At 40.4% G+C, this 15,304-nt stretch overlaps 1 protein-coding gene and 1 long non-coding RNA gene across 2 annotated transcripts in view; one reads left to right on the top strand and one right to left on the bottom strand.

Moving 5' to 3' along the window:
• The window catches only part of nrip2 (nuclear receptor interacting protein 2), a 56,954-nt gene that overhangs the window by 35,479 nt on the left and 6,171 nt on the right, over window positions 1-15,304 (top strand). Inside the window, exons 3-5 of the mRNA XM_041781074.1 lie at window positions 8,671-8,753; window positions 9,326-9,432; window positions 14,429-14,481. Coding sequence (XP_041637008.1) covers window positions 8,671-8,753; window positions 9,326-9,432; window positions 14,429-14,481 — 243 coding nt within the window. The remainder of the gene's footprint in view (window positions 1-8,670; window positions 8,754-9,325; window positions 9,433-14,428; window positions 14,482-15,304) is intronic.
• The window catches only part of LOC121505616, a 34,875-nt gene continuing 23,091 nt past the window's right edge, over window positions 3,521-15,304 (bottom strand). Inside the window, exon 3 of the long non-coding RNA XR_005991575.1 lies at window positions 3,521-3,771. This is a non-coding gene — a long non-coding RNA (uncharacterized LOC121505616). The remainder of the gene's footprint in view (window positions 3,772-15,304) is intronic.

Here is a 15,304-nt window from a genome sequence, read left to right as displayed (position 1 = left end):
ATATAATACGGTTATTGGAAAGGGCAAGAAAAATACCGTGATATGATATTCAAGCCATATTGCCCAGGCCTATTTTCTATAAAAAGCCATTGTAGTTCAGCGTTTTCATCACTTAGCATCCTAAACAGAAAAAAGCCAATGCCCTCAGCATCAGCAGTTAAACTTTTGGAACAGCGCCGCACTCGGTGTCCCTTTTGCCTCACTGACCAATAAAACAAACTTCTGAAAAAGACTTATGATAATGGTGGAAGAGAAACCAATTTGACTCAGAAGCAGAAAGCAGTAGCCAACTTTTATAACCTGGCAAAAACAAATGCCAGTAGAGGTGCTCTGAAACTGAGGATGACTGCTAAAAGCCCCTGTTGTGGATGCAGGCCTTTAAATGTTGCGTATCACACCTTTAATTAAAGTTAAACTAATTTAAAATGACAGACAAGAGGCTGCAGGACTGAATTATGACAATGGCATTGTGTTCCCTTTCCCCTCAAACTACATCAATAGTGCACAAAATTCTTCTATTCTCTCAACCCAGATTTTTAATTAAAGACAGCCAGCAAAGCCACCCAAATAAGCCTTTGGATACAACACAGATTTTTAATTCTGGAGCTCTTATATCTTTCAGAAAGAGAAGAATTAAAGGGTCAGGTAGAAATCAACCAATTTGAGGTGGTCAAGTTTGCAGAGACTTTTCAAAGTAGCAGAGGATATCCCTTGGATTCCTGGCATCCTTTGGAAAACTGGAGTTGCTTCAGGGGTTGAGTAATCAGAGGAACAGGAACAAAACGGATAGCCTGAGGGTTTTTGAGATACTGGAGAGTTGTTTGCCAAGAAATACAAGACATGAAAAAGAATCTCCAAGGACTCTTGAACTAAAAGTTAAAAGACTCTTGACACCGGGTCAGCAACGGATAAAACGGAACAGAGAGGTCTCTGCCTTCTCATTCAAAGGCTTTAAAAAGAGCTGCTAGAGCCAAAGAAAGTGGTAGATTCAACAAACTTTAGTAGTTTAACTTGCAAAAAAATAAGAGGTGCAAAGTGCGGGACTTCAAGTGATCTGACTAAACAACACCGGTCCCTTTCATTTTTAATCCTCGCAACAGTTTGAGACTGTTTTTCCGGAGTAAAAATAAATTATATACATAAAAAATACAATATACAAAGTGCCCCGACTTTTTTGGAACTAGGGTTGAAACTCACCAAGCCTATGTCCACAAACCTAAGAGAGAGTAAGCTGACATTTTGGATGATGATTGGAGAGAATTGCATCCATGTGTGACATCAATAACAGAGCCCTTTTGATCCATTTAAAGTGATCAGTGCATTGATCAGACAGCTGCTGTGTTAGAAGTTCATCACAGCTTCGTGCACATGTCAGTGTTTTTGAACTGAGTAGTTCATTTAGGACTTTTCTGGTAGATCCAGCAGTCTCCCCTATTACTCATTGTGCTCTGCTCTGTTTTATCATCGACTTATTAAATTCAAAGTGTTCCTCAGTTACTCATTTGGTTCGTTCTATTTTTAAACTTCAGGGAAAGAGAGAGAGAAGGTGGATTTTTTTGCAGAGCTGGGACTGAGACAAAAGAGCAGGTTTGTGGGCTTGCTGATAAGCCTGTGTGCCTGTGAGGACAAAGAGGGCTCAGCTCAGTCTGTACCGAGAGTGAGGGATCAAAACAAGGCTCATGGAAACTGGACGGGTTTGTTTCCAAGAGGGGAAATATCCTCAGGTCAGGAGGAGAGGGTATTGATTTGTGACGTGGATGACGGGGAGAGTGGGGAACAGAGTAGGACACAGGAACCAGGATGGGTGCTGGAGAGTTAAAAACAAGGCCATTGTAGGATATAAAGCAATTTTCATTTAAAATCCAACAAATCTGCCAAATAGCAACATACACTATATGAACAAAAGTATCTAACCACCTGACATTACACTAACAGGAACAGTTGACTGTTTCTGTGGGAATTTGTGCCCATTTATTTGGTAGAGCCTTTGTGAAGTCAGGCACTGATGTTGGACAAGAAGGCCTGGCTCACAGTCTCTGTTCCAGTTCATCCTAATGGTGCTCGATGGGGTTGAGGTCAGGGCCATGTTGGAAAAGAAAAGGGCCTTCCCCAAAGTGTTGCCCTAAAGTTGGAAGCATAGCATTGTCCAAAATGTCTTGGTATGCTAAGGCATTAGGATTGGCCTTCGCTGGAGTTAAAGAGCCTAAAACCAGCCCCCATTGTTCCTCCACCAGACTTCACAGTTGGGCCCAGACTGACCCATCTGACTGCCGAACAGAGAAGCGTGATTCGCCACGCCACAGAACATGTTTCCTCTGCTCCACAGTTCAGTGGCGTGGCTGCTTTACACCACACCAGTCGAAGCTTGGTATTGGACTTGTTGATGTGAGGCTTGCTCGGCTATGGGGAGCCATTCCATGAAGCTTACATTCATGCCAGTGGGCGTTCAGAACTCCTCAGCTATGGAATAAGCAGAACATTGGTGACTTCCTTACACCATGCGCCTTAGCAGTCGTTGATCCTGCTCTGTAATTATAAATAGTCTTCTGCTTCCTGGCTGAGTTGCTGTTGTTCCTAAACACTTCCACTTTCTAGTAACATCAATTACAGTTGACTGTGGAATATCCAACAGGTATGAAATTTCATAAACTGTCTTAGTGCAAAGGTGTCATCCTTTACAGTACCAAACTTGAAGTCATGGAGCTCTTCAGGATGACCCATTTTGTTTTAAAAATGGAAACTGCATGGCTAGGTGCTCATTTTATGCACCTGAATTAAGTCATTAAAGAATGTGGCCAAATACTTTTTCCCATATACTGTATCACTGCCAAGCTGACTCAGTTAAAAAAGTATTCCTAACAGTAAAATTGTTGAGCAAACTGTTAAAATCCAAAACACAGAGATTGGTTTTATAATCAGAACGTCTCTCTCTTTCAACACCAATCTATCTCTCCTTTCCACGGTGAAACCTGTGGTTTCTACCTGTTAAGAAGAAGCTTTTTCTCCCTAATGTTACTTTACTAAATGTTGCTTTGTGTTGACAATACTGAACATTTCTACTACAAGCAAGGACATTAATGCATTGAAACATTTATTTATGATACTGGATTGTTGTTCAAATGGAGTGTGCCTCTAGAAAACCTCTATTCGAAGGTCCATATAGTGCCATATCCCTCCATAGTTAAAAGAATCAGGACACCCTACCACTGGAGGTTAACACCCAAAACATAGGGGTAGGGCAGGGTGATAGATATAAGGGTTGAACTGAGACTGAGCCAAACAGCTCAGTCTAGACCTGTTCTATTTATAAAGCTTCTTCATGCAACTTGTGTTATGATTTGGCACTAAACAAACTGAGATTGATGGATTACTCTTACTTTGAAAACTGAGTGGGTGGAATGTAAGTAATGTTAGTTTTGCTAAAGCTTGTCTTTAAAAGTAGCATCCATCTATGCTATGAAAAACTGGAATGACTCCACCCTCCATACATTAATGTCACACTGCAACAAAAAAGGCAAGATGACTAAGCAAGTTCTTTTTACTCCATGCTTATGTACTTGAAGTTATGTGAACAAACATTACAATACTCTCTGTTATGTAAACCAAATAATAGGGGGGTAAAATGAACAATTCTGCTTCAGGGCAGTTGTAGGGCATGCCATCAATCACTCCACAGTAGCCTTGCTGGTAGATTCAGGTTGGATCTGTTGGTTGTTTGCAGATGATGTCATGCTATAATGAGGAAATCCAGATGGGGGCAGGAAGTGATTTCTGCATGGAGAAGGCAAAAACATTGTTTATGACAGTGGTAACTGTTCAGATTGGGGAAAAAAAATATCCAGCTTTGCTGAAGTTGCCAATGGTCTGTTTCCATCAAGCGGTCTGGTTTGGTCACCTAGATTTCTCACAGTGGTTCTGGATGTCAGGCTAATGCTGTCTAAGGCAGGTACATTATTAGAAAAAGCCTCGCGGAGGTGTTTGGGGCAACCTCAGTCTCGTCAAGAAGCAGGACATTTCTGGTCATACAGGTCTTAATTAAGGATATTCCTAAGCGTCTATTTCCATATTTGGCTAAACGCTCATTTACATTTCATTTAACCGACTAGTCTAAAGAGGAGAAAACCCCTAGAAAGCAGTCACATTCCTCACAGGGTCATTGTATCAGCAGATGTGATGTTAGCCTGATATACTCTCTACAGCATGGCTAGCATTAAAAGCTAGCACGGCCCGCCTTCATTCCTCTTCGCAGATTAATATTGTGCTTTGAGCCTGTGTTCATAAAAAAATATTGGTGATAGGTTTAACCGACTAATAAATCCTGCACCGCCTAATTTGATAAATGATTTTAACCATTTTACCAATTAACTAGTCTTAATGTGTTTAAGACATGCTTCGAGCTTAAAAACCTAATTTCTACCATAAGGCTTTATCAATACATACAGTTGGGTATCATCAGCATAGCAATGGAAATCCATGGCATGGTTCCTCATAATGTTGCCCAGAGGAAGCATATAAATCTGCTTTAAGTGTCTTCTGTGAGCCTTAAGCCTCTGTAACAGGATATGATGGTCAGTTTTATCAAATACAGCACTAAGATCTAATAAAAAAAGCAAAGAGAGAAGACCTCTGTCACAACCTAATAGTAAATCATTAGTCCTGATAATTGTGCTGGATGAAAAGACAGAGGCCTTATGATTCTCAACACTAATGCTTTGCCAGTCTTTTTATAATATATTCATTACCAATGCTCTTTCCATCAATACTGGTTAATAATACTTTTGCACTTCAATGAATGTAATTATTCTGCTTGTGTCTTTGTGATCCTTTTTTTTTTAGTTTAGAAAGATTGAATCTTCAAACAAACTTCCTCAGTCTGTGTCTGCTGTCTTAGATTAGTATTCATTGCCTGGCATGGTCCACTGTTTAGCCTGTTCTGTTTGCGATGACTGCAACCTTGTGTCATTAATATGTAAGCAAGCACAATCATAAAAGAATAACAAGGGGATCTATTTGCATTCAGTAGTGGAGAAACATATAATTAATGCATGGTCTGATTTACTTTTAGCAGGGGCGGGGGTGGTGCCAGCATATTGCTTATCTCACATGCATGCAGAGCAACCATATGTTCCTAAAAGATGACATATTCTTCTTTTATTTTGTTTAACCTCCAACGAAAATGTCCCTACTAGTGGACAGATTGCATGACATCAAGTGAGAGGATGTTGAATAGAAAAAAAAAAAGCCATTACAGACACTGTTGCCCATAAAGCATTACACTCCGCTGCACCGTGCACTCTCCTCTGCTGCCCATGAATCATGTCTTTGTGACATGTACTGCCCCACAGGCAACAGGGTACAACTGCAGAGGAGGAGACGGCGGTTGAAATTAGGACACGCTGCCTGTTAGTGCTGCTACTGTAAAAATCCAGCATGAATGATCGGGACTGTCTCGCTTTAGAGAAGAATTATTTAAAAATGTAAACATTTGCTTCTTTTGTTTGTCATATTTCTTTGAGGTAGCTACAATCCTTTTTTTCAGATGCAGATTCTCTGAAAGCTTACAGTTGGGTTTTCTGGCTTTTCTTCTCTTCATTTTTAGCTTAATCAAACAGCAAATTCAATATAAGATAGTAAGCAGTATACGTGATAGTAAAGGTTAGCCTATCCAGGCTAACATTAAGGCTAAGCTATCAGTTACACTGCTGTCGCTTCTTTTTGACAAAGACATTTGTCAGAATATATATTCTTTAAGATTTATATTTGGGTCTTTTGTGCCTTTATTAGATAGAGGAGGACAGTGGATAGACTCTGAAACTGGGACGAGAGTGGGGAGACACATGCAGCAAAGGGCCACAGGCCGAATGGGGTGCGCCTTAAACCACTTGACCATCTGCACACCCCTTGTCAGAATAATTTTATTATTTTTCATCAATGTTGATGCAACAATCCTGAAATGATCTTTTCCAAAATTCCTAAATATTATTTTAAACTTGCTAAAAAATATTTACATATCAGCTCTCATGAGCAGCTAAAACCAGCAGATATACACATTGGCTGTTTGCATGAAGCTGCCTAAAAAAGTCTAGTCCAAAATGCAACATTAGGATAAATTTAGTGGCATTTGTCTGTTTACTTTGTAAATGTAATTTCAGTGTTTACTCACTTCAAAGCTGGATGTAAGCTGTACAATTTCAAACCGACTCTTTAACAGTTGTGGTGGAATTTCAGCTCACAAAGAGTGACTGAATTGTTTACGGCATCATGAGTTATGTGCTCAGACTGTATGGTCCGATGGTTGGCCAAGACCTGAGTGCTCACGAGTGAAGCAGAGATGATCTGATGATTGCACACTTCAAATAGCAACAATCAGTGATTAAAAACTGTCACTATCTCACCTACACACATACGCAGCTTTGCAAGCAAACACAACTAGCAGCTTAATAATAACAAATATTCCATGTCAGTCTGAGGGTGACAGGTAGGCCTGTTTCCTGTTTGTTCATTTTCGTTTTTATAGTCTGGGAAGGCACATCAGACAGGCATTCCTGCTGTTTCCATGGTGATTTAAGATAACACCCAATGGTTTACACAGGAAAAAAAAAGGTCCCATAGTTGAGGATTCTGCGCATGTGCAATTGTGCCCATTTCATATATACTGCATGGCTATATTTCACATTCAACAGGGAGACCTCCCATAAAAAAGTGTCTGGGAACAGCGGGGGTCAAAGTGGATACAGTTCATGATAAGGCTGGTGAGGGAAGGAGCGAAAGTGTTTTCTCTGCAAAGAGAAGCTTTAGTGTGACTCTGCTCTTGTTTTAATAAAGAAATGTGGCACAATTCTGATCAAATTGCCACTTTTCTACAGCTACAGCCTAGCTAACTGCTTTAGCAATAGCAGCCACTGTATACACCGGCTTACAGTACAACTTAAACCCTGCCTGTAACGATCGCAAACTCATGCTGAAGCAGGTCAGAAGAAGGGCGAAAGCATCTTTCATCGTTCTGAAAAAACTGCCGCTTTACCATAGCTACATCCGAACTAATTGCAGCACTGCTGCAAGCCATTAACAACAACTTCCAGTACAACTTAACCCTGCCTGTAGCTACCGCCTCATTCTCCACAAACAATGCTGACTGACCTGTCATTGGGTCTGGTACAACCGGTGCAGATTGGAGCTTTTCAAGATGGATTTGCCTGATGACAGACATGGACTCTGGTTAGTCCATCTGCTTTGCAGGGGTTAATCTTTATCAACACCTACTGAAAAACTCTGGCTGTTAGGCTGCTAACACTGCTTATTGCGAAATGTTAGTATCTTTACATGCACAGTCAAGTCAGGCAATGGTTATTGCCTGACAAGGTTATTTAATAGGACCACTGTCCTTGTCCCAGTAGATGCAATAGAGGGAAAATTGATTTATTAATGGAGGTATGTCCTTTTTTGGGGTTGGGGGGTTGCCCATTTACTGAGGTTACAGTCCTCAGTAAATGGGCGCCTGCTCTAGAGATAAACAAGCTCTGTAATGAAAGTATGTCCGACTCTGCAGTGGCATGCTGCTGAGTCGGACATCTTCACACTTGTTCTGCCACATACCAAACCATCAGCCTATATATCGACCTGTTTTAAAGCCCTGTACATTTCAGCTGTCACACCATAAACCAGTTTCCTTCGCCGTCCAAAATGCGTGGTTCTCACTCTAGCACACGCCAGGATGATATATTCATCCTGTGTCCTTCCTGCCTATCTTCCATGTATTTATGCTGCACGACTTTTGAGTCAAAGCCCAGCACAGAAATGATGCAGGATGTGCAGAATACCTAGAAATGATGATCAACTCCCAATCACATAATCTGGGTGCATCGATCTGTCCTTGATTTAGTATGATTTCACTCGAAAACTTCAAGCTGAATCATTTATAAGCTCTAGAGCTTAAGCTTACATGGGAAATAGAAAGTCAAATGAGCTTGCATACATTTGATCCATAATTTTCAAAGAAAACAGTTTTAATGATATTAAAATGAGTCAACAATATTGTTGACTCTCAGTGTGCAGCTGCTTGGGTGATTATTAAGTAAAATGAACACAATGCATGACTGACTTGGTTAATATTCTATGCTCTGGAGAGATTATTAAGGCAGAAAAATCAAAGTGGACTGGCCAAACTGAAGAATCAGCATCTTGTCAGGAAAAGGGTCAGCGATTTTAGCATGACTGATTAGCAAATAATGAAAAAACATGTGCTAGGATGCCTGAAAGTGTATAAATGTTCCAGCTGGATTATTCTTAGCTTGATTATTAACTGTTAGGCTCAAACGCCTGCAGCATCCAACAGAAATGTGGTGATTTAAGAGATCACGCTGGGTACAGAAAATAACATTTGACTCGACAAACAAAGGCTGGCTTTGAAACGCTACAACTGTTTGATTTGTTTTGTTCGCACAAAAGTTGATTAGCAGTCAACTCTGGCTTAATTTTCCAGTTTGGCAGATTCACAAGCTTGAGTGATCTGTATGGAAATTCTGAAAGAAAAGAGAGCGGCGTTTTTCAAAGGCTCCCCATAGTTGTGGTAATGTAGTGTTATGACTGTTTCCTGGTGTGTGGGGAAGCGAGAATGAAGTGAAAAAATCACACTGTGACATCAAAATATCCCCTCTGTCCTCCCTACAGTGCTGCGAGACCGAAGTCAAGGCATCCATCAACACAGGCAGCCAATATAACCACATCTCCACCTCCTGCTGCCAGAGGCTGGGGTAAGATACTCTGCTGGAAACTGCAACACAACAACTCAAACTGCAAATACCTGCCATATTTAAGACCTTTACAAAGCAGCTTTAAAGTGTGTTGACAGTCAAATTAAACAAGGCACACTGATAGAAAAAAGGAGGCTAAAAATAACAGGCAAGGATTAAAAAGTAGGTAAAGATTAACATTAAAACAATTGGCTCCACATAAGCTGTAGGAGAGATTTTATAATTGAAGTGTTGAGATCTGAATACAGGATTCTCAGGATCCATAGAGACCGACGTTAGCCTTCATCATAAAGAAAAAGCTCCGACTTTAAATCAGAGTCTGTGCTTAAGACTGATGAAGACGTGAGCAATATAAGATGATCAATCAGTGCACTGTTTGACTTCAATGAATCCCAAATGTATGAGGTTTTGACTGAAATGTAATAAAGACAAAAAAGAGAAGGGCAATATATTGAACAGATACATTTCATAGGGACAGCTTTTCCTGAGGGACTGCTATGATATTAAATAAAGTGTCTCAGGGTTTTTATGTGTATTGAAGTTATTATTTCTGTGTCTGTGTGTATTATTAGACTGGTCCCGAGCCAAGACAGCTCACCGTGCGCTGTGAAGGGCTCAGTGACAGACCTGCAGCTGCAGCTGGGCAAACAGAAAGTCCAGTGTTCAGCTTATGTCAAGGGTAAGACCATCATAAATGTCCACTACAACACTGATGATACAGGCAACTAAAATAAAACACACAACCACCATAATCTCTCGGATGTGCAAGTGCAACAGGCAGCCACTGTAGTTGTTCACTATCAGTGGAGCCAGTTGAGGACTCAAACTCATGCCCTTGCAAGTCAGGAGAGACACAAACACATCTTTTCACAAAAAAACAAAACAAAACAAAACAAAAACAAAAAAAACAACATTTTGATGTGGTTCTTTCCCCGTTCTGATAACGCTGCTATAGCTGCATCTGAGCAAATCACTCACCATTGTTTGCATTACAATTGCTTGCATTACAACTTAGGTTCTAGTTATAGTTATAAAACTACCTAAAATGCAAGTTTTGAACATGATGCTTTGTGCGCTTTATCCCCCTCAAGGAAAGATGTGGGTCCCTGGTCTCTGATGCCACTTTTTTTTGGGGGGGGGGGGTCACGGGCTGAAAAGTTTGGTAACCCCTGAGCTAGACCATCTGCGCCCCTGTACAATCACTTTAACAGGGGGGAATGCTGTCTATCTTATTTCCCAAAGAGCGCTCTAGTTGCATGCTATTAGTAAAATGTCACTTTGACAGTGGGCTGTGCGTACAGCACTAGTTCACACACAAGCCTTTAGCTCAAAAGAAGCCAGTTAGCCCATTTCTGTACTGTTTGATAAAATGGCTAAAGCTAAGAGAGGGAAGCAGACTCTAATGGATGAAGCGAAGAAGAGGAAAGAGTGGGAGAATGAGCAAGAAGTTGGACAGAAAGCAACAATTTGACTGCAGTGTTCATCCTTGTAGATAGTACAGATTGCAGTGTAATGTTAAGCTCATGCTTTGCAGCTTTAACGGGTGCAGAAAGTCATCTTATCCAAGTAATGTCTTAGTTTATTTCCTTGACAATAGCTAAACAGCTAACAGCTAAGCATGCACATACTCCACATGCCAACCAAAAACGGGCTGTAGATATTAACAGAGTCTTACTCGTCAATGGACTTTAATATCTGCAGAAAAAGTGTCGACCCAATGTTGCTGCAATCCATCTAGTGGATATTCAGTCGCTGACATCATGGCTCCGTGTTTTTAAGGGTGGACACAAATAGTGCTGGTAATTTTCCACTTGTCAAAACACACGAGAGCAGCCGTTATTCCTGCACAGATTCTATTAGGAGAGATGTTGACTTGATAATGCACTCTTCTCTACTTATCATTCAGACAGACCATCCATCCTCATCCCTTTAAAGCTCTCAGAGATTAGCATGAAATAAAAGGACAGCAAGGTCGAAGGTTTAAGCAGTAATCAGCAGTATGTTCAGACAGATGGATGTCTGTTCAGATCATCTTGTTAACTTTCTTTTGCCAGTTAAACACAAATGTTACAAACAAACCTTTTACATCTGGTCTGAGGAATGTCAGAGGAAAATGTGCTTCTACAAAGAAGAGCAAGTGGGAAGATGATTACAGAGAAGAGTGATTATCACAACAAGACAGAGAACTGCGGACAGCAAGCTCAAAACAGAAAGAGGTACAGAAGGGAACTGAGGATTTTTGTTTGAAATATTTCTCTGATGGTTTGTCACTGACATGTTTAACAGTCTCCACAAACACCAGTCCAAAGACGAAGTAATAAAGAAAAGATATTAAACTGAAGTTGTCTAAGGAAAGGAAAGGAGAAGGTACTTTGGTAACATGCTGACCCTTTACGTCATATTTTATCTCTGAAAGGAGGTAAAGGTTTATTTTTTATCACAGAGACTTTCTTTGAGAGGAGACTCACATAAGGCTGACACATCAGTCTCTTTCCAGCTTCCTTTTCATAGGATTTTAGGTTCTATAAGTCTGGGTATTTGTCTGCTTTTGTAGGAAGTACTACTTCATGTTTGCATCAGCTTTCCCTTGGTTAAACTTCATGGTATTTAGAACAGCAAAGGTTAAAGATTGAACAAATAAAGCTTAGAATTAAAGATTTATAAAACATAGTAATGAAGCTTGTCACGCCTGTCACTCTACCAAGTGAATGCTTAACATTTATAAAATATTTATTTTACATAATCAGTCCAGAAGCATCATTTAAAGGCCAAATGGAGGCCCAGTCTAGCTTTAGCTAAATCAGCAAGAAAGAAAGTGCTCAGTCCAGAGTCCATCACTTAAAGTTTTTGTTGTCTGCTGAAGTGATTTTAATCATTAGCGATAGATGGGGACAACACGTAAGAATATTCATTTTAAAGGTTAAATTCCACATCAAGGGCATGGGTTTATGAGCAGGGTTTTGAGCTTGCAGCATATGTGAGAGACCTCGACCGTGGGGCAGGAAGTGACATATCTTTGGGTTTTCCTTAGTTTGTGGTGTGTTAAATTTTAAATCTGCCTCTAACAGCAAGTGGAAAATACACGTCATTCAGTACACCATTCTGGTTCTGGCTTGGGTAATGTAGGTCACTTTCCTACAAAGGATGTTCCTAAGCGTCTATTTCCCTATTCTTGCTCCTTATTAAATGCTCATTTACATTTCATTATACTGAAGTTTCATATGAACAGACCTCTGTTTTCATACCTTGACAGTTTGGGCTGCTCTCTGCTGCTTTCTTCAGAAGTGTCATGTGATGTTGCAGTGACGTGTCTGGTCAGCTGATTTATACAGGTTTTCTTGGCGCTGTCCTCCTACTTGGAGGAGTAGGAGGACAGCGCCATCTGCAGTCTGACTTCTTCAGGACTGTATCCCAGGTGTGAGAAACTTGGTATGCCCCCTCATCCCGATTTACAGTTTGGTGGTCTAAAATCCTTAGAAAACAGTCAAATTCCTCACAGGCCTGATATACTCTCTACAGCATGGCTAGCATTAAAAGCTAGCGCCACCCGCCTTCATTCCTCTTTGCATATTAATATCGCGCTCTGATATGTGGCCTCTTTTCACATCGGGCGAGTAGTTACACGTGAGTTCAACCCTCAACAGCCCACATACCAACTTTATTTCCATTTTCTACTTCAGAAAACTGTCGTACCGTGGTCTTCCTACTACACGCTAACCACTAAGCCACCACTGGGCTTCTCATGTTTACATCCAGTGAAGTGCCAGAGAGGAAGGCAGCGGCCATTAACTGAAGCTACAGCAGCCTCTAGTGGCAGGAAGTTCATTACAGTTTAAAAGCATTATAGACTGGGATTTCAAGCCCATGTTTATAAAAATGATAGGTAATTAGTTTAACCAACAGGTAGATCCTGCGGCGGCTTGTTTGATAAACGATTGTAACCGTTTTTCCGATTAACCATGCACATCCCTACTTCCTACCCCACGGCTGAGGTCGCCATATTGTGGTCTGCAGCCAGATCCTCTTGTCATATGTTGCTCTAAAACCTCCATTTAATTTCAGCTTTAATAATGCCATACAAGATCTGCTAGCTTCCCACTTCACAGGCACTAATGCAAGCCCGTACCATCAGAGATGCAGGCTTTTGAACTGAAGGCTTTCAACTCGGTGGGCTGTGATGTCCTCGGGAGGATTCTGGAGTTTTGTGAGGTACACAGAGTGTTGTGAAGTGTAGTAGCTCTACCTCTGATTTCACGGGTCCGTTTTAACTCCTGTGCTCCTCAGTAGCCACATGGACTGGATAATGGGTCAGGCAACAGTGGTAGTGAACTGTGGAGTGTCCAAATTGTAGATGTCCTTGTTGGGGCTCCTAACTTTCTAAATGAGGGTAAAATGTTGGGAAGGCCAAAATAAAGACCTGGGAATCTAGGGACTCCTTGGATGCTGCCATTGAGTTTATCTCTGTTAATGTTGAGAGTTGAGACTTGGACTTGCACATGGGGCGATGGGCTTGCTTGGCAAGGAAGTGTGGTGCCCACGGTATCTGAACATGAGTCCTTGGCCTTTCTGGTCTTACTATACTGTGAGTCCTGATGGCAGAACTTGATGTGCAACTTGTCTTTAACTGAAACGAGTCTTGTCTAAATGATTCCCGACAAATAAACTTGCCCTTTCTAGCTTTGCCTCCAAGGATGAGACAAGTTTCCCTTTCGCTCTTGCTGATGACAAAAAACAACATTAATGGACCCACTCTGCCTTTAACGAATTCAAAGTCATTTCTTTTGCAGAGTCTGACAAAGCAGCAAAACTGCTTATCCCGCTGGGGATTGCAGGAACAGGCAATTGTATTATCCATTAATTTTGTTTCGCAATATAAGCGCAGTTAAAAAACACTGAAATGGACTATTGAATATTAATATAAAGTTAGACCTAGGAGCACTTTATTGCATGATAAAGTTCATTAAATCAGCTTCCCATCACTCTCAAGGCTCACCAATTAACACATCATATATTTCTTTTACACTCCAACTTCTGTCTGGATTAAAAAACCAGGATGTCAAGTGTTAATTGTCAGGAGCTTTAGAGGTGAGGGCACATAGATTTTGTTACCTCTTGATAAAGCCAGGCTGCTGTTTTCCCTTTTCCTAAGCTAAAATTGCCTGATTTTATACCAGCTGTTGCTTCATATTGAGTGTATAATGATAAAAGAGATATAAAACTTATCATCTAAATCTCAACAAAAGAGTGTAATGATGTATTTCCAAAAATGTCAAACTCTTCCTTTGAAGTAGAGTCTTATCATAAGGGCACCAAAGCATAAATGATAGAAATAATGTGACTTTATGGACAAAAATGTCATCTCTTTGATGATTTATCTCAACCTTCCATTTGTTTTGAGGTCGACATTGATCTAACAAAGATAAAAAGAACAAAACTGCAGCAGGAATGATGTTCCTCTGCACCGGTTAATGTTGTTTTAATCCTTTAACCCAGCATTTAATCCTGTTTGTTCTAAAAATTCTCACAATGCCATCACTTATACCTATTAATACAAGAATGAATAATGCAGCTGTGCTGATGATTTCACCTGGATTAAGGCTAATGTATACGTGCTAATTTGAGTCTGTTCAGAGCTGCTCCTCTCCCCCCTTATCTCTGCTCTCCTTTCTTTTCAGAGGATGACACATTCGAGCTGTGCCTGGGTCTTCAGACTCTGCTGGAACTCAAAGTAAGGCCCTCATTTGCTTTGCTAATACTTGCTGTGCCTTATCATGTGTGTTCTCTTGTGTGTTCTGCCTCAAATTGTCACATTGAATATGCAAAGGAGAAGAAAAATGAACACAAATGCTCACAGAAAAGTAAACATTTCAGGAGAGGAGATGGCGGCACAAGCACACATTCTCCAAACAAGATGTACTGAGCGTGTGTTATCTAAGAGGAGAGTCGGGCACATTTATGTAGCTGAACAGTTCTTTGTTAGATGCCTACTGTGCAGATAAAACCCACCAGGAGTGAGTTGAGGACATCTGGTGAGACAGAATTTAAAATTCTCACATTATGAAAATGCAATTTAAACCTCTGAAAAGACGAGTGGAAAATCTGCAGGCAGGCCTCTCTTATTTAGTATAAGTGTGATGTGGTTAATATCTTTTTAAAGCATCAAATTAGATTAAGACTAGAGGCTATGAAAGGGACTTAACTGTGTCAATTAGCCCTGAAGGACTTTGCAAGCTTTTTTCTGCAAACTTCATTAATTATTTAGTAATTATTACTGATAGCTTCACTGTAATGTGTTTAATTTATGTTTTAGCACAGGGACTTTATACTGAAGGATTTACTAGATATACAGTGCCTATAAAAAATTATTCACCCCCTTGGATGTTTTACCCTTTTGCTGACTCTATAAACAAACCTCCTGAATGTCAAAGTGAAATCAGCCTTCTACAAAGTAATGTCAATAAAATAAAAATATTTCATGTAATTTCAGTGACTACAGAAATATTCACCTCCTACTAGCCAGTATTGAGTGGAAGCACCTTTGGCTGCAATCA

The sequence above is a fragment of the Cheilinus undulatus genome, linkage group 23, assembly GCF_018320785.1.
Source record: "Cheilinus undulatus linkage group 23, ASM1832078v1, whole genome shotgun sequence".
NCBI classification, from domain to species: domain Eukaryota; kingdom Metazoa; phylum Chordata; class Actinopteri; order Labriformes; family Labridae; genus Cheilinus; species Cheilinus undulatus.
The sequence above is the reverse complement of the archived record's forward strand: the minus strand, read 5'-3'. Positions and strand labels throughout refer to the sequence as shown.